This window comes from Sphaeramia orbicularis, chromosome 22, assembly GCF_902148855.1.
Source record: "Sphaeramia orbicularis chromosome 22, fSphaOr1.1, whole genome shotgun sequence".
Lineage (NCBI taxonomy): Eukaryota > Metazoa > Chordata > Actinopteri > Kurtiformes > Apogonidae > Sphaeramia > Sphaeramia orbicularis.
The window spans coordinates 25650523-25677367 of NC_043978.1; the positions used below are offsets into that span (position 1 = coordinate 25650523).

The 26845-nt window shown below is 35.9% G+C and overlaps 1 protein-coding gene across 2 annotated transcripts in view; it reads right to left on the minus strand.

Moving 5' to 3' along the window:
* wdr25 (WD repeat domain 25) overlaps positions 1-26845 on the minus strand; it is a 62003-nt gene that overhangs the window by 17398 nt on the left and 17760 nt on the right. For both annotated transcript variants that reach the window (XM_030126717.1, XM_030126716.1), the window contains exons 4-5: positions 3861-3991; positions 834-1004 (exon numbers count right to left, since the gene is read on the minus strand). In XM_030126717.1, the coding sequence (XP_029982577.1) occupies positions 834-1004; positions 3861-3991 (302 nt within the window). The remainder of the gene's footprint in view (positions 1-833; positions 1005-3860; positions 3992-26845) is intronic.

The window sequence follows — 26845 nt, forward strand, 5'->3', positions numbered from 1 at the left end:
ATCTATCCATTTTCCATGTTTTCTTGATAATAACCAAAATCACTTCAGTTCTTACATCAGTATCTATGGCATTGTACTGCCAAAAACAGTGCTTTTAGGCATTCCATGTTTTCTTTTCTGTCTGTTTTAGTCACATGATACACACAGGAGTTAGTACTGGATTGCACAACCATTGTTTTTGATGACTTTTGATGGTCTAATAATTTTTTTTTGTGAGTATGAAAGAGCACTATTGAATCAAGTTTTGTCTTCAGTGACAACTGAAACAAGTGTAACTGTAAACTATCCATAACACTGAAAAAGAATAGAGAAAAAAAAAAAAAATAGCGATTCAGTTTTGTGGCCGTCTTGCCCAGCTCTACTGACAGCTGAAATACATTTATCTGCACACAAATATGATAATATTCTGAATTTGACACAAATCATGTAAAACAACCACATACTCTGTTTGGATATTCTGTACTTCCCAGTTAGGGGATGTGACAACGTTAGGATATTATTCTGGTTTTATGAGGGTTGTTTGGACATGCATACAGCACATTTCAGAAAACCCACACAGCCCCTGAATACAGTCAGATGGAAATTATGGGATTACTGAGATTTACTGCACTGAACAATAATGAGCGCTCAATTCAGCAGCTGAGAACAGATGCACGGAAAACTTCTTAACTGACACTAAGCACAGCGCACACTTCCTCCTACACTGTATCACTGTCAAAATATTTCAGCTCCATGTCTCATTACCTGCTTGTTTCGCATCAGGAGGTTCAACATATTTTTATGAGGCTAGCTTTCACGTCACTGTAGCATGAGTGATGTTTGTGTTTCCTTACATGGTAGATCTGGTTGGAGACCTTGGCTGTAGTCTGGTAGTCCCAGGCGATGAGTGTGCGGTCCGCCGAATCTCTGCTCACGCAATCGGAGCTTGTTATAAAGTCAGAACCGCCTTTCAGAAACAGGATGTCCAAGGTCTGCTGGATCCCTGCTTTATAAACTTTTACCACCTGCACACACCCACACACGGTACGAATGCATGAATTAGCATTATGTAAAAAAAAACATTCACTTTCTGAACAGGTTGCAGAATTTAATTTGGTCTGAATTAGCCCTAAAGCCATCTGTGATGATGACATCGCGCTGTACTTCTGTTTGGATAGACATTTTTTACAGATGTGAGCAAATACGGACCATTAGCAGAAAGCATAGAAATGTGAAATTCTGAAGCCATAACAAGAAAATGGCTAAAACTAGAAAAACCTACAGTAGAGGGGTGGATTTACATCATTTATGGCATTTTTAAGATGAAAATAATTACTTTTGCAATAAGACTACAACAAGGTCTGTTTTTGAAAAGATGGGAAAAATGGATAAGGTAAGTCACATCTAAGGCCATGTCTTATGTCCATTTCACCCCTTTTTCCTTTTTAACCCTTTTGTATCGATGTTTTTTTTTTCTTTAAATTTTTTAATATCACAAATGTGCACCCCAGCATTCCTATTCTAGGGAGTTCAGTTCTTAATTTTGTATTGTATTAATTACACCTTTTGTATTGTGCTGCATAATATGAGGACATATTTTATCACAACTGCCCCCTTCTATATTGTTATATTATTACAATATCAGTCTCCATTTACAAAGGTTAAGATCATGAGTTAATGCATCTACTGCACCTTCCTCATGCTGAAATACACACAAAGTTCACTGTATATGAGTCGGGTTTTACACCTACAACACTCCTTTTAATGCCTCAATGACTATAATTATTACTTTTGATATCAGAAATCAGCTGCAATTAAGGCTTGCTATGATAATATTAAATTCTAATTTACTGTAACATTAGATGAATGAATTGATCTCATTCAGATACAGACACAGATTAACTTTATTGATCCTGGGGTAAGTTCGTTATCAGGATTATATTACAGTCCACATGAATAGTTAGACTGATATTAAAATAATTATGTAAATGATGTCTCTATTGAATTCTGTGATGCAAAACAGCTTGCATAAGATACGCAGTATGACTGAAAACTGTGTCATTACTCTATCTATGTTGTAATACTGTCTCTCTGATACGTTATGTATTGTTTACCTTAAACCAGGAGTGTCAAACTCATTTCCTCCAGGGGCCGCATTCAGCCCAATTGGATCTCAAGTGGGCCGAACCAGTAAAGTAATAGCATCATAACCTATTAATAATGACAACTTTTTCTCTTTGTTTTAGTGCAATAAAAAAAACATTAAATCATGAAAATATTTACATTTACAAACTGTCCTTTAACAAAAAACATGTGAGTAACCTGAAAAAACTGACATTTGTAAGAAAAATAAGTGCAGTTTTGCAATATTATGCTTCAACTTATCATTTGTACATGTGCATTATGCAAAATGTTACACAAATATTTAGTAACAAGAATAATACTGTTAAAAATTTGGAGTTTAGAACTAAAATAAGAAAAATTTCTCATTCAGTTTCTCATTTGCCCAGGTCATTGTTCTTCTTAGTAGTTCTTCGAGGTTCAACTGGACGAGTTTTGCTTCAAAAGAGCAAAACTAGTCCAGTTGAACCTAGAACCTAGAAAAATGGAGTTGCCACTGTTTATAGGTTATAATGCTGTTATTTTACTTTAGATTATATTGGTCTGTATGTGGAACCTGAACTAAAATGAGTCTGACACCTCTTGATTGTTAATATCTTCAGTATAATTTTTGCACTTCCCAAATGCATCCCACAGGCCAGACTGGACCTTTTGGCGGGCCAGTTTTAGCCCCCGGGCACATGTTTGACACCCCTGCCTTAAACACTACTGACAGATTATTCTGAATGTGGACAGTCCTGGAAATATATGACATAATGTAATTATACAACTCAAAACATGGCACATAAATCTAGTGATTTTTACATAATTTAAGGCAGAAACGTTAAGTATAATGTCTTTAATTGAAACCAAAGCCAAAAAGAAAACCTAAGTCTCAGTGTGGGATAAAATTAAGTTTGTTTTCTCAGCAAAAAGACTTACTTTCTTAAACTCGCTGGAGAAAGTCTTCACCTCTGATCCCTACCTTTTCTTTTTATGCACTTAAATCTCCCTTTTATAAACTGAACCGATGGTTTAACTCCTGTCGCTACATCATCCATCAGTGATCATTAGCACAACATTGTTGAGCAAACTAATGCATCCTATTCAAAGTCATGAGTCCATTTGGAAAGACTTCACACTAATGGCTTAATGTTGTGCCTGTGGGGTGAGTAAGCTGCTCTTGGTCTTTTTATCTACTAGGGGTAATTTCACCCCAGAGCAAAAAACACACAGCCCAGGGCTAAGACTGACAGGCAGCTGCAATGCTGAGGTCCGGTGTACACTTTTTGCTGCAAATTACATTGACACCTACTGGCAGAACCAATCCCTGCTGTATTAAATCTAAACCCTGAAGGAAAAAAAATTCAGTTTGCCACGAGGAAATTAAATGAAGGCACCCAGATTCTGAGGAAGTGAATAGGATTATCATATAAAACAGTCCATTAAGTTTAATAGCAATATTAGGTTGCAGCTTCACAAGAAGAATTTATAGCTCCCGGATAAAATTAAAGTGAGCTTTGAGCAATTAGTGATGTAACCTGCAATATTATTCGCACATATAAGCCAGCATTCTCTTCTTACTGAAATACAGCACGGCTCAATGTCCAAATCAAAATATACAGCCTTGTTTGTACTAATTTGAAGGTAAATGGAGCTATGGATGAAAAGCATGTATTAAAATCCTACCTGCCTTCAGATGTATAAAAGTCAAACAACAGTCGATGAACCTGAGTCAATAAAAATGATAAATCTACTGTATGGAGGTTAATTAGTTTGACCTTGCAACTGCGAGAGTCCCAGGCCTTCACTGCTGAACTGTAACCTCCGCACAGGAACACCTCGGGGTTGCTGGGATGCAAGGCCACGCACATCGCCTTGAACTGGTTGTCCAATTTCACAATCGGCTGCCCTGCAGACACGAACGAGAAGAGGCAGAAGGGAAAAGAAAGATCAGCGCTGCATTTTGAATAGAGAAACATGTATCTTGTATCTTTTGTCAGATGTGGAGACTTGGAAAATAAGCAAGTGACGTTTACAGAAAGAGATCCTGAAATAAATAAAGATGTTGACCATTTAAGACTCCAATGAGGACTTCTACCAGTATGTTCAGTACTGTTTTATACTGTATATGGACATTAGTTAAACTGATGCTTGCTGATATCTCCTACCATCTATATATGTGTATGTCTCTTCTTTATTTATTTGTGCACACACACACACACACACACACACACACACACACACACACACACTGTAGAAACTTTCACCACTTTCCCCCAAAACCCAGTCAACAACAGTGGAAAACCAAACCAACAACTCAGCAGTAATTCCTCAAAGAAAGTGCATGGATTGGTGTTGTGAAACTGGTTTGTTTTCTGGAGGCCACGCTCGTTCAAGCTCAGTGTTGCACAAAATACGCCATCAAAACATCACGAGTAATGGTACTAACAATATGATGACTAATATACATCACTACCTCGAACATCACCTGATGGGGTTAAAGTCAGTGAAATACATATAAACATTTCTGTTTACACATTTCTTAGTTGGTCGCTTTATCCAGTCTCCCTGGGCTGTGATCATCTATAGTTTATCTTCATTAAAAAACAACACAACAGAACAGTAACAGCAGTTCTTTACTTCAACAGGACATGTTACCCACATCTGTAACAACAGCATTAAGGTCTGTCAATAAACAACTCAAATGTCACATATATGTAAGGTATATAGTAGGGATGTAATGATTACCGGTATAACGATAAAGCGCGGTAAAATTGCAGACGGTTAGTATTACCGTTAAAATTCTAATTATCATGATGACGTTTGATTACTGCACGTTTATGGGGAAAAAAAACCTATGTAAAGATCTGCTTTTATGTCAAATATTTGAGTATAGTTTTAATTTATTACAATTTTAATTTTATATACCTAATATTTGGGACCAATATTCACTTTTAAAGTCTTTGAAAAGGTTCGTTAAGCATCTTTGTGTTATTTATGCAATTAAGTATAGAAATTTTTCAAATCAAATTTTATATATTTTTTTGTGTTTTTTGTCCTTTTATGTTGATATAGCAGGTTAAAGTGAAAAAAAATAATCGACTGATGATATAGATGAAGTTGTGCTGAAAAAAAAAACAAACCAACATGGGTATAGTAAACATTTGTTTATATAGTATATAAAGGCAAAATCAAAAGTACTGAAAAACGGACAAAATAGGCTCAGACCTGTAAGGGTTAATATTTGGATGTTTCTGCCAACAGAAGGTACATTGTGCCTGTTATTTTATTTATTTATTTTTTTAAATACAGCTTGGTTAAATTATTTCAGTGTGTGTGTAAGTACTTTTTGAATATTTTGAGCACAATTTCAAAAATACCGTGATAATAATGATGGTAATAATAATGATAATCATGATAATTTTAGTCACAATTACCATGATATGAAATTTTCCTATCGTTACATCCCTGGTATATAGAAGATACTAACATGATGTAACTGATGATTAAATGACTAATTACAAAATTATTGTCTTAAAAAGTACTGAAGTATTACTAAAAAACTCTAGGACTATGTTTCTCAACCTTTTTTGAACAAATGCCCCATTTTGTCATCATGAGCCTCCTGTCACCCCCCCCCCCACCCCAAAAAAAAAACTGCATTGCAACTAGGTGGTGGTGAGGTTGGGGCATTGCTGTACTCCGTAACAAGTTGTCAAAGGGGGGAGTTGGTCTGACAGACCTTAAAGGCCTATACATTGCATCGATAGAGCATCCCCCCCCCCCCCCCCCCCGTCATGACCTGTACCAGTACCTTATTGTGGAGGAGTGTGTGTGTGTGTGTGTGTGTGGGGGGGGGGGGGGGGGGGGCAAAAATTCGCCATTGACATAATATGCTGTTTGATACTGATACTTATGCAGACCAACAACCCCCATTTCGGTCCCGACAGTGTCCCAACACCCCCTGGGGGGCGGTACCACACCTGTTGAGAAACCCTGCTCTAGGAGCAACATTACTTAATATGGTTCATTGAGTCATTCCACCCAAAAAAATGTAAAGTGAATTAAAAAAAATTAAGACATGATGTTCTCTGTTTACACACATAGGTGTAGTTTTATTATTAAAAATAAGATATTTGACATTGTATCACATATGCATAGATTATACATACATTTCTTTTAATGATAATAAGCATCAGTTATTTAGCCATATCACCCAGTCCCAACTCCAATCTGATACAAGGTTAAATACCAGAGGCAGCTGGCATTATGGCACAAATATGTCTCAGTTTTGTGCAACTTTAAGGCCCAGTGTGTGATATTTAGTGACATCTAGAGGTGACTGCGGAAGATTGCAACCAACTGAATACCCTCCACCTCAACTACAATGGTCCAACAATGAGGTCCCTCCTTATACACAGTATTTGTTTTTGTTTTGGGGCTTTTTCAGTGCAACTCAGGATATATTTTGTTGTTAGCACTATAGATATGCACATTTGTAAAAGGTTGTGTTGTCAGATGTGAAGTTTCTGTCGTTTGCCAACTCCATTTATACATGGAATCTAGGACTAGAAAAAAGGCACTGATAATGCTCCAACCTTGAGAACTGTGCAGCTTCTCTATGAGTGATCCTGTAATATTTGCAACTGTGTATGCTGCCTACTCAATGTTACAAATGTCTTTTCTAGATGAACTGCGACTCCTTTCTGCCCTCTCTGGGACCTGACATTTTCCTGAGCTGCCAGGGCTGACTATGCAATAGAAGCACGAAATATAACTGCTGTTGTTGTCATATCAATCTGTCAAACAAAAAAACCAATAAACAGGAGTTGTGGTAAAATAGTGGTGAAAAATAGGATCTTGTTTTTTTTTCCCTAACTATTTCTGCTTGACCTTGGTGGAAAATGTCACAAGGTCGAGAAAGGATATGAGGGAGAATTCTCAAGGAAGAAAAAACACAGTGATTAGGGAATCTATTATTCTTCCCAGCTTAATGTTACTATATTTCTCTAAACTGGAGTTCAGACATTAACCTGTTCTTTATGAAATTGCCTAAAATTAAGTAATGATATGTTAATAGCAATGTTCAAAATGTAGAAATAGCTAATTCTGCAGCATTAACTTGAAAACATCACTACTTAGATGGCCCTAAATCTTACATACTGAACCTTTAAATATTAATTCATAATACGTTGGTGTTTATTGTATATTTTTATGAATAGTCTGGTGGTCAAATGTTGCTACCAAAAGGAGCTATGGGTATTATGTGGTTTCCTTCAGTGAATGATTGTCTGGCCGATCCAGCGCTAAAGGAGATGCAACAATATTAAAGCACCTTTCCTTGGCATTTAGAGAATCTCACAGGTTCTTACACAGGTTTACAGTTGCGGAAAAAATTATTAGACCATCAAAAGTCATCAAAAACAATGGATATGCAATCAAGTACTAACTCCTGTGTGTATCATGTGACTAAAACAGACAGAAAAGAAAACATGGAATGACTAAAAACACTATTTTTGTCAGTACAATGCCATAGCTATTGATGTAAGAACTGACGTGATTTTGGTTATTATCAAGAAAACATGGAAAATGGATAGATATCAGCTCTGAAATTAAACTCTTATGAGCTATTTTTGTTGTTATCATTATATTTGTCCAAACAAATGTACCTTTAGTTGTACTAGGCATTAAAATGAACAAGACATTGAGGAAAACGAGGGGTGGTCTAATAATTTTTTCCGCGACTGTATACCCTACTTCCAAATCATTTCAGTCCATTTTACTTGCTAAGCAAACAATTCGACAACAGAAAGGTTCCTGCATATCTTTAATTTTCCAGTAGATTTTATGACTTAGATGACACCTGACATCTAATCTCAAATATGTAGATGCAAATTATGTAAATAAGTGGGTTCTATACGTTACATTCCATGTATGCTATAATGTTTTGCCAAGTAACTGCCAGAAAACTGCTGCATGATACAAGTTAAATAACACCAAAAAAAAAAAGAGGGAAGAGAGGAGGGAGTATTTGCTCAGACTCGTGGCAAATTTCTGCCTTGCTTTCGACAACTTCAAACACACGGTGGCCTTCGGTTTTCAGCACAGTGGTACAAAGTTATGGCCGTGAAACACAGAACAGGGGAATCTCCATATGTTCCCTATTCATCCAGATATGAAAATTACCAAAAATCAACCTTCATACTTTTCCACGCTGTCTAGACTTTACATTCACAAGATTAAATGTTTAGTTGAGTTTCTTTCATCCTCACTTCAACAGAAAAAAATCCTGCTTTATGTGTGTGTCTCTTTCTGCTCAGACTATTAAAACTAATGAATTAAGACAAATTGTTGTAGTTTGTGCTGCATGAAAGGCTGTTAGACACTTGTCTTTCATAGCTGTCAAGGTTAAACTAATCACAACACTAATTTGAGCTACATTTCCTCTGAGATTAAAATTCTGCTGAAACCTCTGTTTGGTTTATTAATTAGAGGCACTGTGAGGACCAAATCAGCCCTGCGAGGCACCTTTTCAATTCCTGTGCAGTAAATACTGTGTGTAATGAAATTTTATTGTTGCCTTCGCTGATAAACAAGGCAGTTCCAAAACAAGCACCACAATAAAAGATACAGTAAATCTAGCTGTAAATTGGTGGCAAAACATAGCGAGCCTAACTCAGTCTACCTTCTGAAATACACAGGGGAGTGATGTTTAAAAAGAAGAAGCTATCTGTGATCATTTCAGGTCAGATGCAAAGTTTGAGCTTGTTTACACATCGTACCCATCGGCATTTGATCACATCTATCTGTCAAAAACAAGCTCACACGCAGGACCACAGAGAGTTTTGATAAATCCAACTTGTATTTTTATCCCTGAATACCAGAGGACAGTTAAACAACCAAGCTCTGTGCCTTTTAATGATATTGGATGATGGGACTGACCAAGAAAAAAAAAAAAAAGTCTTTGAGTTTGCACAGCGTTAGAGCGCGTCTTTAGATATTTCTAGACAACGACACATCATACAGCCCGGTCTCATGACACAAAGATCATCTAATCTGACAAAGATGCAACGATGCAGAGAGAAGACACCAGTCTCTGAAAAGTGTTTTGGCTGGAGGCTGCTTTATCTAAATCAATTAAAAAAGTGTCATCCTTAAAAACAAAACAAAAACACTGAGAGGTTTAAGTATAATTAAGCCTGACAGTGTGCGACCAAAAATTAGTTTCCTGGGAAATGATGAAAAGAGCTGCATAAGGAACCGAGCCAGAATACGAACCAGCAGCTCTGTCAAATGCTATGCAAAGAAGAACACCTCAGGGTTCAACAGCTCCTCATTAATTCATCCAACAATCAACAAAGACCCCCATCCAAAAGAGTCTCAGGCAGTTAGCCCACAACAACAAAAAAAAAAAACGCACTTCATTACATACTTGTTCCAGGAAATTCCAACCTTCTCTAAAGGAGGGGGGGGTGGGTCACAGCTAATAAACTGCAGCATAAATAGACCTCACTCTCACTTAATGGCGGACTAGTTTAGTCCAGAACTCGATTGCATTGATCCAAAGTTTTAACAGGCAATTTTGTCCGGCTCACACTTCCTATTAATTGGCTTACCCGCAGTGATATGGAGAAGATCTGTCATCCAGATTTAAAACTCATGTTTGGCAAAAGAGGATGAGAAATCAACATTCTCCTCATAATAAATAGGGCCTAGTCATGTTTTAATTAAGCAAGATTAATTAGCTTGCTCAAGAAGGGGGAGATAAGGGGAGTCTGCAGCGATCCGGCTCTGCCTCGCTTTACTTTACTTTGTAGACCTGTGAGAGCTGTGATCACTGTGTGGAGCTGACACCCAGTGGAAGACTTGCAGAGCGGGGGACATTAGATGGCAGAGACGAGCAGAGGGAAGCACGGACCAAATGGATATTTTTGTCTCATTATCGAATCCACCAAAGCTGGGGTCTGTCACTGCACATAAGCAAAAGTCACAAACACAGTAGTTGGTTTTGACAAGCTCAAACCACAAATAAAAAGAGGCTGATTTAGAACTAGATGTTTCATATGAAGTATGTGTGTAATCAGATCTATGTCTACATAGAGAGTTGATACAGGAAGATGGGAAATGTAAAAAAAACTGCTCTGCTATTGTTAATTAAAGGTTGAAGGCTTTGAGTTTAGCAGGTCTATTATTTTCCTAGAGGGATTTTGAACTGAAAGTTCTATTCCTGACCATTTTAATACCATTTCAACATAACATGACTATAAGGGCTAAGAGATCTGGCAAAAAATGGAATCATAAGCCCCTTTTACACAAGTGTATTTTTGTCATTTGTACTGTAGTCAAAATATCTCATCATTCTCAAAATAAGACATAATCACCTCAAGAGTAACTTTTCAGTGAGATAGAAGAACTTATTTTTTGACAATAGATCTTGAAAATCTTATTTCAAGGAATCTTACCAAGATAATTTTCACTTGTTCCATTGGCAGATTTTTTCTTTGCTTGATTTAAGCAAAAAAAATCTTGATTTAAGCAAAAAAAAAAAAAAAAAAAAAAAATCTGCCAATGGAACAAGTGAAAATTATCTCGGTAAGATTCCTTGAAAAAAGATTTTCAAGATCTATTGTCTGAAAATGAGTTCTTATATCTCCCTGAAAAATTACTCTTTAGGTCAGGGGTGTCAAACTCATTTTAGTTCAGGGCCCACATTCAGCTAAATTTGATCTGAAATGGGCTGAACCAGTAAAATAATAACATAATAATATAGAAATAATGTCAACTCCAAACTTTTCTCTGTGTTTTAGAGTGAAAAAAGTACATTTATATTATGAAAAGGTTTACATCTACAAACTATCCTTTCAAAAGATGTGAACTACATGAAAAAACTGAAAAAATAAGTATAATTTTAACAATATTATGCCTCAGTTTATTATTTCCATATGTGCATTATAACTTACAGATCACAGTGGATCTACAAACACATAAAACATTTAGTAACTGGACGAATCTTGTTAAAATTATACTTACTTCTCTTAAGACTTTTCAGGTTGTTTTTATTTGTTCAGGTTATTCACATTTTTTGCAAAATTATACTTTGTTTTAGTGTAAATACATGAAAATATTTACATTTATATAGAAAAAATTTGGAGTTGTCATTATTTATATGTTATTATGATTGTATTTTACTGGTCCTGCCAACTTGGGATTGAAGTGGTCTGAATGTGGACGCTGGACTAAAAGGATTGTTAATATCTTAGTGTAACTTTCACACTTGAGAAATTCATCCCAAGGGCTGGACTGGACCCTTTGATGGACCAGATTTGGCCCCCAGGCCGCATGTTTAACACCTGTGCTTCAGGTGATTATATCTTATTTTAAGAAGTGATTAGGTATTTTGACTAGAAATGAGAAAAATACATTTGGTAAGATTTAGATTTTTGCAATGAGATGATGATCCCAACTTTTTTTCCACCACTGACCGATTTCCACAGCCAAGCCAAAGAAGTAACAGAGGTGAAACAGGCTGGACTTTTACACAGCGGGCCTGTGCTCTGGAATCAAAGGGGCGGGGACACAGCGCCACGTATAGCGTGACGTATAACTTCTACATCGGAAATACCCCGAGCATAGCTGTGTTAGCTCTCAAAACAACAATGGAGGACGAACAGAGTGCAACGATGTTTATTTTAGCAGTGCAGATTTAAGAAGTTTAATTCCAACTCAAACCAAGCTTCTGAGTGTCCTTTACAACTTGGTCGCGTTGATATGTTTGTTTACTGTGGTCATTTTTAGCATTTACAGTTTATGTACACCACAGGGAAATGTTTTAAAATGCATAATTCCATTTTTTAAAAAGCCAAATATCACTCCTTTAAAAGAGTACACAAGAAAATCTACAAATGTTCTCATCTTTCCGTAAGGATTAGTCTACGTGGGCTAAAATAGCCAAAAACTGTGTCTGTTATTGCAGAAAAGTAATGCTATGCCTCCTGTATGTTTATTTTCAATGTGTGAACAGAAAATAACATTCCTGCAATTAGATCCTCCTAAATCCCACTAAATCTTACAAGCTGGACCTTCAACAAACAGCCTGTAGACTGATTTCAATGTAGATGATTCAGGTTGGCATTAACGTTCAATTCAGCTCGAACAGACTTTAAGTTAAGTTTTAAGTAGCTTTAAAAACATGCTTAGACTAGGGGGAAAACATCGCTGTCCATAGTTGATGCTTCTGAATTGCCTCTGCACATTAAATAAACCCATCTACTAATATTTTCAGTGTTGTTGCTGCTGTTCTTCTTGTTACACGTGTACTAATGTAAATTATATATGCAGACGTCCTCAAGGACTCATCTTGTGGAGACTGGTTCTATTCATTTGTTGCTGTTTGAAACAATATTAGTGGAGCAGGACTAATGCCAACCTGGCAGTTTACTACAATAAAACGAAGCTTTAAGTAGGTCAAAATGCAGATATACTTGCTGGTGGCAGTAAGAGTAAATGCTTCCCCCTGTGCTGCTGCTGCTGCATGTATTTTCTGCTGTGTGGTGCTTCAGGCTCCTGTGAATGTAACCCTGAAAGTGCAAATGTGGTTTTAGGGAGAATAAATTAACACATTGTAGAGAAGTCTTCAGTATTTATATGAAAACTTCCATGTTGCCAGTTAGTTGAGACTCCATTATAAGTGAATATCAGTAGGTAAATGTATCATTTTTGGATCTTCTTTATAAATAGCAACCTCGGTTTTAATAATATAAGGTACTAGACATATTAGTTAAACTAGATGTGTTTTGGGGTGAATATCCTGATGGCCTGTTTATCACTCCATACACTGAAATAAGGTAGGGGTTTGCGGTAGTTAAGTACAAATACAGACTTTCATATACCGGTATATGTTAAATCTTTAATTATTTCGCCATAAAGTACTCAGTATGGAATACCCAATTACAAATATACTGTAGTGCCATGGTTAAATGTAGGGTATATTCTTTACATAACTACGGTGTGGATGATACTATCTGATAGGACACAAACAGAAATCAGGTTTACACATGAAGTACAAGTAAAGTTACTTAACATTAAAGGAGTTCACTTATTGATCGATAAGTTATGAATGTTACATTACTGTGCAGGTGTCAAACATGCGGCCTGGAGGCCAAATCCGGCCCGCCAAAGGGTCCAGTCTGGCCCTCGGGATGAATTTGTGAAATGCAAAAATTACACTAAGATATTAACAAACCTTTTAGTTCAGGTTCCACATTCAGACCAATTCAATCTCCAGTGGGTCAGAACCAGTAAAATACTATCATAATAACATAGAAATAATGACAACTCCAATTTTTTCTCCTTGTAAATGTAAATATTTTTATGTATTTCCACTAAAACAAAGTATAATTTCACAAAAAATGTGAATAACCTGAACAAATATGAACAACCAGAAATGTCTTAAGAGAAGTAAGTCCAATTTTAACAATATTCCACCTGTTACTAAATGTTTTGTGTATTTGTAGATCCACTGTAATCTGTAAATTATAATGTACATGTGTAAATGATAAACTGAAGCAGAATATTGTTAAAATTACACTTATTTTTTCAGTTTGTTCATGTTATTCACATCTTTTGAAAGGGTAGTTTGTAGATGTAAACCTTTTCATAATGTAAGTTTACTTATTTCGCTCTAAAACATAGAGAAAAGTTTGGAGTTGACATTATTTCTATATTATTATGTTATTATTTTACTGGTTGGGCCCACTGCAGATCAAATTTAGCTGAATGTGGCCCCTGAACTAAAATGAGTTTGACACCCCTGCATTACAGTATTAGTTTGGTGGTTTGCATATTATAGTAGATAAACTGACAAAAAATATAACAGAGTTTCTGCAGGTATCAGCAAATCTAATTTAATGCTTTTTAATGCCACTTTAAACAAATGTAATGCCTATGTCCAACTGCAAATACAGTTTTATATATAGTTTTATGACAGTTTACCGTCGACAGGCTTTAACCAGGTTCTGAATAGTATCTCCTCCAATCACTTCTGCTGAAACTTGCATTTTCCCATTTTTCTGACATTTGCAAATATTCTCTCCGCTCTTTTGCCACGGTATGAGCACGCTCACAGCATGTTACACTCCAGTGTTGTGACTTTGTGCACTGGCCATAAACAATAGACAATTAAAGGGTTCCGCCTGTCAATCATCACACTGTATTTCCGATCAAAATAATTAAATGTTTATACAATCTAAATAAATCGTGAATACCAATGCTTTTTTTTTTTTTTTACATCAAGTGTATTTCATTTTTTAATGCCTCTGGACATTGAATTTAATGCTTTTTAATGCCATTTAAGGTCTTAATGTTCACAAAATCTATTTAATGACTTTTAATGCTGTTTAATGACCTGCAGAAAGTAAATGACTTTCTCTACTGTATTATTGCAGTGTGTCTCAGAGTTTGACTTTTATGTTGGGGCAGGGTAGGGGGGCTCCATACTTACACTAATACCTGGGCAAATTAAGGTATTTTACAAAGAGAGTTGCATCATTAATTGCTGTTAGTATGAATTGTGCTGGACTTATGACTGGATGGCATTTAAGTCTGTTTGTAGTGATTCTTTGGAGTTTGTCAGCACTAAAACTGTTCATTTAGTTGACTTAAACTTACAGGAGTTTGTAAAGAACGTTGACAAAGTAAAATTACAGTGTATGAGACAAATGTCTAACTAGGTAGTGCACAAATACTTAGCAGAAACTGTGCAAAACCCATGTTCTTATGAGAAATGAAATAATATTGTAGCACATGAAAGAGTTTTTCAGGGCAGTCCCAGTTTCAGTTTCACTAAGTCATAGATAATAGCTACACTGTCACAGACATTGAGTCATGTTACGGTGGTCTATGTTCAGTTTGAAATGTTGGGTGATATTTACCCTAATGTTGGAGTAGACACGTTGCTGAGGTTAAGATAAGTCCTGGTCCTAGCACAGACAGTATGTGAATAAAGGAAACAATGCTCTACTCTCTGCAAATTACAAAAATCCCTGACAAAGAGCTGTGCTGCTTCGCTACACAGTTTTTCATTTATTTCAAGTTTGTAGCCACATCTATATGATTAATGGGATATCAAAATATGCCCAACATAATGCTGTATTGGGGTTACAAAGTATAATTCTGTGGCATTGTATGATTTAGTCTGACATCTTAACTATTCTTTCCATTATACCAAATAAAATTCTGTATTTCTCTGGATGTAAACATTGTTGGAAACTTTGGATATAATGTTAGGTGCAAAATACATTAAGCAAGACACGCTGGCTTTGGAAATGTAATGTGAAAACGTTACAATATATCTTTAGTTTTGTGCAAATGACGATTTTGTTATAGAGGAGAATGTACAAAAGGTTACCCATGGCTAACAGACTCAAAGCTGGCTGATGTTACGGTTTTAAAATCAACAATCTTCTGTGGGATGACCCCTGGAGTCACCCACCCAATGCGGCTCATTATTTTGCAATGGAACCACTTGCTTGTAGTTGATTCCTGCTAAAAAAAAAAAAAAAAAAAAAAAAAAAAAAAATCTTGTTGCAATACAGTGAAACTCTTTCTTAAACTTAACTGCTGCAGAAGCCTTTAACTGTTCTCATCAAAAATAATCCTCAAAACACCACAGTGAGTCAGCGGGGCAATGCACATGGCAGAGCTGGCTCTATACTTGTTTTTGTGTTTTTTGGAAAGCGAAGGCCATCTACATTTTGCTACTGCCCGGAGGGATCTAGACACAAGACTGTGTATAAACATGCACCAACTGACACATCAACCTGCGGTAGCTGTGAGAATGTGGACATATTTTTCCTACACCAACCTCTGACAGCTTTTCCAAGGACAGCTGTGAAAGCGCTGGACAGCAGCTGCCACTTCACACTAATACCCACCAGTTGAAATTCATGTATTCCACTCCCCAACTCTCCTGCTCTGTGTGTTTCTTTTAATCTGAATGTATTCTGCCTCTTTTGATTTCTTTCTTCCTCTCCTCTCCCCTCTCTTTCTGCAGTAGTCTCTTAACCTCCTCTCCCTCCCTATATCCTTCTCTCCCTCTACTATTGCTATTCAGCTGTGACTGCCTGCCTGAGGCCCACTGGGAGAGCGTATACGAGTCCACAAATTAAACTGGACACAGAAACAACTGCTAAGACCGCCGAGGAAAAATAAGCCCCCCGTACTATTGTGGACGCTTCTTTTATAATTCCATTTCTCTGTTAATTGGTGCACCATTTGCTTAGGTGAAATACTGAGTCAGGCCTGAGCAGCACCTCTCCAAAGAACGCTCAGCTGAACAGAAATAGGCCCAGCTGCGTGCCTTGTTAAAATTGAGAGACTCTGCATTACTGGGAGTGTAAAGATCACATTCATCCTGATTACAGATTGACATGCCAAACACTCCCTCAGTATCCCATCACTTTAGGTGGAGCTAGTGTTAACACAGATGCTGCATGAATGTTGAAAGACTCATTAATTTTTCAAATATTGCTGTCATAATTATGCCAACACTGATGTAGCCATACTGTGTGTGTGTCACATGTGTCAGGAATATAAATCCTTTGGAGAGATGATACTGTAATTTATTCTATTGTGTGAGGCCAAAATCACAATTGAGTCACTATGGCAGCATTTAAAGGTTACATTCACAAGTCAACTCCTAGGGGGACACAGTTTACTGAAAAGTTGTGGAGGTGGAGTTCATTGTCTGCCAAAGCAGGTTAGCTTCAACTTCAACTTTATTTATCCTTTGTTTCTTTGGAAATTTGGTGTGCAACAGGGGTCATAAAAAGGGGTGTATATTGGCAAAAATCTGGCGATACGGTACAAATCGCAATACTAGGATTACAATACGATACATCACGATATATCATGATACTGTTAAAAAGGCAATTTTTTGTTTTTGCTTCTTTTTTTTTTAATTATCTCCTGGAAGAATTAAATTACACCAGAAATATGTACCAATACTAAGCACATTTTTATTTGATCCGAACAGGATCTAATGCTATCTCACAAAATATTTCTAATTCTCCTAGTTTCCAAAGGAACTAATATCTGCCACTCTCAGACAGTAGAAAGTGCTTTTAGGATGCTTCAAATAACCATTAATCAGTGTTAAATAATGATGAATAAGATATAAACAATAAAGATCACCAAAAAACAAAAATGAGCCTCTATTATATCTGCATTTGAATAAATACCTAAAAATATCGATAGAGTACTTTTTAATATTGATACAGTATTGTGAAATGAAATATCGCGATATATTGCAGAACCGATATTTTCTTACACCCCTAGTCATAAACACATGAGCACATACACAACAACACATACACAGAAACAGCACCACCCGAGATGCCACCACAATAAAACTACACAATACAGGAAAACACACAATGGAGCCATTCCCTTCCCTACACAAATGAAAAAGGTCCAATAGGGCAGTACACAAGTTAATTGCCATAATGGCCATGAGTATTAAAAAATAAATAAATAATCACATAAAAAAACCTGTAGATATCAGCTAAGTCTATTCAGTATCTGCACCATTAGCTTTACCTTGTTGTCAAAGAGGCCCTTCAGATGTGCTGCCGAAACCGCTCCTTAAAAGCTACAAGACGTCTCCCATTACAAACAAAACACTTTTACATCACAAAACATGGGAGCTACCTTGATCTCTTGATCTATTTAATTGTGTGACTTTGATGTCTTCAAGATAAAGAATTTTAAAAGAGGCTTGAATGTAGATCAGTGTACTGGGTTCTGGGTAGGAGAACATCAAACAAGAAATAAGGAAATGCAAAGTGTTTGGTAAAGTAGCTCTTCATTAGCTATTCAGTTGAAACATAACATGAATACAATCAATGCAGAAAAAAAACAACAACAACAACAAAAAGCATCAGCTACAGACGTGTGTCGAATTTTCATTAATCCCAGTTCACTTTAGTGAATAGAATAGAATAGAATAGAATAGAATAGAATAGAATAGAATAGAATAGAATGCCATTGCCACAGGTACATTTCGGTACAGGCAGATTGGAATTTTTGTGTGTAGTCAAGTTAAAAAGCAAAGTTCGAAGCAAAAGACATAAAAAACAGGCCTGGATAATATTGAATAAAATGTAAAGTGCACAGTAATAAAGTTAAAAGTGCACATGCACATTTAGGTAACTCATTGGTTGCTCATTGTAAGCAGTGTAGAGTTGACCATATTGCACATTATTAGTGTTGAAAGATGGAAAAAAAACTATTGCTCATTGTTATGGAATATTGCACAATGTTATGATCTTACATAACATAAGACTTTAATTTGTCAAATTCTGAAGGGCTATGAAAGTAATATGATTACAAAATGATTTATAACACTGAATGTAGTATAATTTGTGTTTAAGTATTTACCTGCTGCAACTACGGGTGAAGACGTGAATTAAGGATGTGAATAGGAGAAGCAGAAATAAGCCTCCGGCTTCAGCTTCTGCCTTTTTCAGTTACAAAATGTGTTAATTTTATGTTTGCTTGTTTTTTAATATGTATGTGTTTTGTTTTGTTGTTGTTGTTTTTTTTAATATGTATATGTTTTGTATTTTGTATTTAACTGAAATAAACATTCATTCATTCATTCATTCATTCATACATTTTTTGTTCAGTTTTTAGCAATGTGCCCATTTGGAGCATTAGAATTTGGATGTTCCAATCACATTAGCATGGTAGAAGATTTAGAATATATCTTAGTGTAGCGGTAAAAAAATTAACCAAACACAGCCATGGGGTGAAACTAGGGGATGTACTGGTACAACAGCTGGACATCAATATCTGCTGATACTGGCCAGTATACTCCGGTATTGGCATTTCAGATATATTTTCACTGATCGTAATGGAAGATATTTATCAGTCTTACAATATTCAAGGTTTTTTCATCACTTTCCATTTTTGAATCTGTGTTCATTCAAAGATAATGTGATGCCGGATATTAACTAATTTTATAGTTATGAGGACTTCTTTCTTTCTTTTTTTTATGTGTATTATTTTGCAGTTTTCAGTTATGTTAAAACACAAAAACAAAGGCCCAGATGTACATAAGAACTAATTAATTAATTAACTAGCATGTCCTTACTTAAAGAAAGAGGCGCAGAGGCAGAGGACAGTCACTGGTATACAGATATAATCCAATCTAAGTTCCTCCAAGTGTGCGAAAAACAGAGGATTTCTTTCTTTAGGGGAGATAAAAAACAAAACAAAACAAAAAAACAAAACAAGGAACTAGAAAGTGGCACTGGTATGAGGATCGACTATTGGACAAAATTTATCAGCCAAGAATTCTGCAAAAAACATCCTTGAGTGAACGCAAGACTAGAAAATAAAGCATGATTGTCTTCATTATGCCACCGAATATAGAGTTATTTGGAATTATTATGAATCTAGATTTCTGAAAGACTGAACTGCTTGCTTGTTTGACCATCTGGTTTCTTCAACTTTCACTCGGGACCAAAAAATAGACATTAAATTTAGAGACATTATCAACGTAATTACTGATATTAACTCACATGATTATTTGTATCATTATATAACCACTTAGACGTATCATCCAGCTTTCATTAAAAGTGTCAATTACATGGGACTGATCACAGACATGCTACGATGACTCACTACTCATTCATGTGTTACAAAGACGTATAATGAGACTGGACAGTGCTGATCTGAGCTGCTTAACATGATAATTGCTGTTGATTTCACTCTAACACAGTGTACAGCGTTTTTGGTGTAATGTGAAAACGGTTAGCTTGTTCACACACAAATTTTACGGTATCATTTTGAGTATGTTAAAGTAGAAATATTACAGACAGTTCATTTTAAGTGTTAGGAGGATAATTGTATATGCAGCTCTCCTATGCTCTTCTTAAGGCTTCAGTTGGATTGGTTGTAAAGCATGAGTGTTGTGGTCTTGGCTGCACTGCAATAAATTGGACTATTGGCTGGAATTCCCAACTCCCATATTAATATGCAACAAATTGAATTTTCTTCATCTTGTGCTGCCATTGAAATGCAAGCCTTGTAGTGGAAAGCACACATCTGCCGGCAGCGAGGAAAAAAAAAAAAATCCTCAGCATGAATGGAATAAAAATTTTTTGGCACAAAATGAAAATGGTACTTTAGAAATAAACATTAATAACAAAAAGAGAGTGACCCTTGAAGGTTTGTTGTGTGAGAGGTCTATGAAGCTGTCGGTTTGAGCCCACTTGGATATCCTATACTGTTGAGCAAGGCACCGAAGAAGTGTAAGACCAAAATAAACATGTTTGTTTAAGGTTGAGGTTGGTGACGTCCTGGTGTAAGGTCACAGCGGCTGCTCCTGTGGTGATGTATCTATTATTGATCCTCTTCCTGGAGCTGCCGGTGTGTTTAATGGGCTGGCCAGGCTATTATCCGTAGGCTTTATTGGCAGTATTGACAGACATGCTGAGAGGGGAAGTGCAAACGGTAGCGAGTCGTCACAACTATGTGTTGACCCTTAACATGTGGATGCCAACGGGGGCTTCGCAACAGTGTCTATCATATGTGGGTCATTCTGTAAAGACACACAGTGGGCATTCCTGTTTATAGAAACCCTGTTATGCATTCACCTGAACGTATTAAGGCTACGTTCAGACTGCAGGCAAATGTCTAGAGGTCAATAAGTCTATTATTGTTATGAAATGGACACAGTTTATTTTTGTTTTTGATATGGGTATTATTACTGCTACTGAAGGGACAGAGTTTATTTTTGTTTTTGATATGGGTATTACTACTGCTACGAAAGGGACAGAGTTTATTTAGATGTGAAATACTGTTGCAAAATGGACAGAGTCTATCCTTAATATGTATAGTATTTTTGTGTTTTGTGAATTTTTTTTTTTTGTTTTTCGTATTATTATCATGATATGGACAGAGTTTATTTTTGGTTGTTGTGAGTTTATTTTTGTTTTTTTTGTTTGTTTGTTTTTTCCATTACTGTCATGAAATAGATTATTTTTGGTTTTTGTAAGTTTATTTTTGGTTTTTGTATTATTGTCATGAGATGGACAGAGTTTATTTTTGTTTTTGATATGGGTATTATTACTGCTACAAAAGGGACAGAGTTTATTTTGATGTGAAATACTGTTGCAAAATGGACAGAGTCTATCCTTGATATGTATAGCGTTTTTGTGTTTTGTGAATTTATTCTAGTATTTTGTATTATTGTCATGCCATGAAATGGACAGAGTTTATTTTTGATTTTTTGTGAGTTTATTTTTGTTTTTTGTGAGTTTATTTTTGGTTATTGTGAGTTTATTTTTGTTTGTTTTTTTGGCATTACTGTCATGGAATAGACAGTTTATTTTTGGTTTTTGTGAGTTTATTTTTGTTTTTGATATGGGTATTATTACTACTATGAAAGGGACAGAGTTCATTTTGATGTGAAATACTGTTGCAAAATGGACAATCTATCCTTGAAAAGTATAGCATTTTTGTGTTTTGTGAATTTATTTTTGTTTTTTGTATTATTGTCATAAAATGGACAGAGTTTATTTTTGTTTTTGTGAGTTTGTTTTTGGTTGTTGTAAGTTTATTTTTGTTTTTTTGCATTACTGTAATGAAAGACTATATTTTTTTTGTGAGTTTATTTTTGTTTTTTGTATTATTGTCATGAAATGGACAGAGTTTATTTTTGTTTTTGATATGGGTATTATTACTGCTATGAAAGGGACAGAGTTTATTTTGATGTGAAATACTGTTGAAAAATGGACAGAGTCTATCCTTGATATGTACAGCATTTTTGTGTTTTGTGCTTAGTCAGAATTTAGTCTGATATGTGTAGGATTTTGAGTCACTTATGGGATCTGACATGGGAATTTAGGATAGGTAGAAGGATTGGGTAAGGGGGTGGGAGATTATAAGATAAACTTCCTCCTGCTCCTTTTTGAATGTTTTCCTTTCTTTTTCATACAAATCTTTTTGTGGTTTGGTTTTAATGTTATATTTGTAACTAGAAGCACTCGGAGAGCGCAGACCTCCGCCAAGGCTGATCAGTGCCCCCCCCCCCCCCCCCCCCCCCCCCCCCCGTGGGCCCCCCCACGCCAAGGAGGTTATGTTTTTGCCAGGGTTTGTTTGTCTGTCTGTTTGTCTGTCCATTAGTGTGCAACATCACTCAAAAAGTTATGGACAGATTTTGATGAAATTTTCTGGTCTGCGCCCCCCCCGTGGCCCCCCCACCCCCGATCACCACCAAAATTTAATCACCTCTTTCTTATCCCATTTCCAACAAACCCTGAAAATTTCATCAAAATCTGTCCATAACTTTTTGAGTTATGTTGCACACTAACGGACAGACAAACAGACAAACAAACCCTGGCAAAAACATAACCTCCTTGGCGGAGGTAATAAATAAACAAGCAAACAACAAAATGTGGCCCAAACCCGATTTTTTTGCTCATATGTGACCTGTATCCGATCTGTTAAAGATGGTTTAAACAGCGCAAATCTGATTTTTTCAAATCTACTTTCATATGTGGTCCTAAATCCGATGCGTATCTGATATTTTGCAATGTGATTTCAGTTTGTACAGCCAGGTCTCATTTATCCGACCTTTACATCACTAAAATGCGACAAACGTCCCAATTCTGCATCCCAGGAGGACTTCCGTAAACACAGTGCGTGCCTGCGTGGTCACGCATTACATCAGGACCTTTTTGCGCATGTGGGTCACTTCAGGGTCACATTCAGTTCACACTCAAAACTGATAGAAGTCGCATTTAATGTGTAATATAAACGAGCATACAAAAAAAATCGGATTTCACCAAAAAATCCAAATTGTGCACTAAGACCTGCTGTCTGAATGTAGCCTTAGATAGTGTCTGTATTATGCTAGAAACATCTAAAATTATGTTTCATAGTAGCAAAATGTTTAGAAATTAAAGGAGAACCCAAAGTTTTATCCAAAAAAGTGGAGCCACTTGGTGTTCTTCAGGCACACTCACACCAACCCAAAGGTTAAGATAAAAAATTACCAGGATCAACCTGAGAGCACCCGCTAATTTTCTTTTTTGACATAAAGTTTTATTTTTCAAAATGTATCACTGCTCTGTAAGTAGCTTCGGTTATAATTGCAAGCACTTTCAAGCACTTAAACTAAAATTCAAGCACTTTTCAGACCTTGAAAACACAACATTGAAATTCAAGCATTTTCAAGAGTTTCAAGTACCTGTACGAACCCTGAAAAATAGACAAAATATTCCAAGTTAACACACATGAGACTAAGCCGACCTAAAGACTAGCAATAACACTCACACTACATTACTTGACTTTGTGACTGTGCTTTGGCAACACTTTTCATAAAGGGCATATTATTTAACATTAACTACAGTTAAGTGTTATGTCTATTCATTATTTTCCAATGTGGTCAAGTTAACCAAGGCATTTATTAATATACTCCCAAGCATTTATTAAGTATAACTTCTAAAGATACAACTTCTTTCAGGTTTATATTAAGGGTCTCAAACAGCACTAATAAATGTACTACTATGATTGCAAAATAATATACAGATCAGGCTGTAAGTAGCATCTACATGAAGATAAAGGGATACGTAAACTGATCATTTACCAAAAATAAGTCTCAGTGGACAATGTGGACTCACAATCATAACCTTTAAACAAAAGCATATAAAAGGCAATGGACCCTTGAAGTATTGTGAAGTTCATAATCAAGTTTTTCATCTATTAATTTTAATATCTAAACCCCAAATAAGTATTAACAAGAGTAAAATTAGCCATTAATTCATACATTAATACACATGAAGTAACTCTTAGTTTCATTTCATTCCTCTTAACTCATGTTAAATGCAGAAACTATTAAATAATCTATAAATTAATACCTTTATCAACATTAATACCATCAATAAATGACTAAACACAATAATTAACTGTAGTTAGCAGTGATTTAAAGGTTAATGAAGCCATGCTGACATTCAACTGGTTCAACTGTGTTAAACCTTTAAGCGCCTAAGTTGCAATATTGCAACAAGCGACATACCTGAATGAAACACAGCTTTCTGAAAACCTGATATCAAAATTGAATATTTAAAAAAAATGCAGGCACCTAAAGGTTTAAAGGCAATACATTTTCATAGTTCTAATAATTATTTGATTGATGAAAGTGACAGTTATTGTGTTAAAATTATATGCCACATCCTTTACTATTACTTTATTAAACTAATGCTTCTTCAAGTAAACAATATGGGTCCATTTTCTGATTTAATGATTATCTTATGCCCATCTGACAGTTTGGACAGATAGCAACAATTGCTAGAAGTCTTGAAGAAAAAAAAAATCACCAGTTTCAAGAACTGTAAATCCTCTAGTAAAACTCTCCCTGGAAGAGTCTATGCTGGATTCTAAAGGTTATTCTCTGACCAGGGTGGATATCGAGAATATCTCAGAAACCCTTTAAAGCACCTATCGAGAAGACCAAGAATCATAATATCTGTTGGCGAAGGATAGAAGATTACACATATAAGACGGAAGTTATAGCTCTGCAAACAGATATATACCACTGGCATTTCCTTATGCTTAGTGATGTCTAGGAACCCTATTCGGTCATACATTATTTATATACAGTAAAACTCATGTGAAGTGGATATTTAATATACATGACAGGGTTTCTTCTAGGATTTTCTCTTGCTGTGTCTATAAAGAAATGTGCCATTTCAATAAAAGTTTATCCATACAAATATTGGTACTCATGTTCATTAGATATTTGAGAATGCAACTTATTATGAACCACAGTGACATCTAGTGGTCATACAGTTATTGTTGTACAGTTTGTATGTAATGTTAAGATTCAAACACTAACCATGCATTTTTGTGTCTGAACATAACTATAACCATGTGTTTATTATTCTAACATTCACTATTAACATTAATATCCCTCACTAGTATTCTGTGCAGTTTCGCCTGCTGCCTGTAGGGGCGCTAAACAAACAACAATATGGAACGTATGAGAAAGTAAACCACGTATTTAGTCAAGTTGACCTCAGATCAGTTTGACTATTCAATAGATCATTTCAACTGGGTAAAATCATCATGTTTAACCTGTTTGAACAAAAGCTGGTTAGGTTGTAAAAGCAAAAAACTGTGATCACCCGCTAACCACATACCGATATGTAGAAGAACATTACTTTTAAGGCATAAATGCACCTAAAACAAACCGTCCTCCTGAGGCTTTTCTGTATCCAGTATGCTGATCTTTTGTGTCATGATTGATGACGCTACCACTGACCAACTGTGTCAAACTCATTTTAGTTCAGGGGCCACATACAGCCCAACATGATCTCAAGTGGACTGCAAGGTTATAATAGTTCTGGATTTTTAATTATAGTTTAGTTTTAATTAGTTTTGACTTCTTTTTTCTCTAATTCACTTAGTTTTAATTAGTTTTTAGAGCAGGTTTGGTAGTTTTTATTAGTTATCATTTTTTTCTGAATGCTTAGTTTTAGTTTAGTTTAGTTTAGTTTTAGTATTAGTTTTAGTTATTTCATATATCTTATCTTCCTCACCATCCTATTCAAAGAAATTAGTGAGGTGTGGATCAGCGGGTTACTCTGGACACTTTATTTGGGGGTCGGGTTAGGATGGCTCATTGACTGAGCAGAGACACAAACACATGTACAGTAAAATGTATAAATTCCCTATAGCATGTTGGGGTGTGTGTGTGTGTGTGTGATCCATACACAACGTCACTTATGTGAAAACAATGCAAAGATGTGGAAAGCGTGAGAGGAGATGCACAAAGCAGCCAGTGGTAAACCAGATAGAAACATATAGACCAGCTAACCAGCAGTTAAACCAGAAAGAAACATATATAAACCAGCTAACCAGCAGTTAAAGCAGATAGAAACATATAATATAAACCAGCTAACCAGCAGTTAAAGCAGATAGAAACATATAATATAAACCAGCTAACCAGCAGTTAAAGCAGATAGAAACATATATAAACCAGCTAACCAGCAGTTAAACCGCACAGAAACATATATAAACCTTATAGAAACACATAAAAACCCACTTATAAACATGTATAACCCAGTTCATCAGCAGTAAACCACACCTTATCAGATATCTCATATCTTAATCATCTCCAGTTCCATTATTAGCTAACTTTGCTTCAGTTCAGTTCAGCTAGCTGTAGCTAGTAATGTCAAACTTTTTTTTTTTTAACATTCTAACAGGTTCCTTACCTCTGTAATTGGATTAGTTTTCCTCCTCCTCTTTTCTCCTCTTCTAAACTGTGCAGTTCAGGGCTTGGAAGGCCTTTTCATGGCGATAAACTCTCCAGTTTTTTACCTGGATGCTAGTTCAACACTGACGGTGTCAGTTAGCTCCGCTCTGTCTGTCACTCACGCACACACCGTGCGCCAAAAAAACAAAACAAAACAAAACAAAACAAACAAACAAACAAAAACGACCCCACTCATTACTAAAGTAAATCCCAGACAGGACTGTGCTGCTTTGTCCCAACTTTAGTCTGTATGTTCCAGGTAGAGTGGGGACCAGAAGACAACTGGAAACCACAGTGACCAGACATGACAGACTGTGAAGTGTCGTATGGTGCTGCAGCTAAAACTGCTGGAGTGGAATAAAGCAATCTGATATCAATCCGACATTGACAAAGACGAAAACGAAGGAAATTTTATCCATAATTTTTATACGTTTTAGTTAG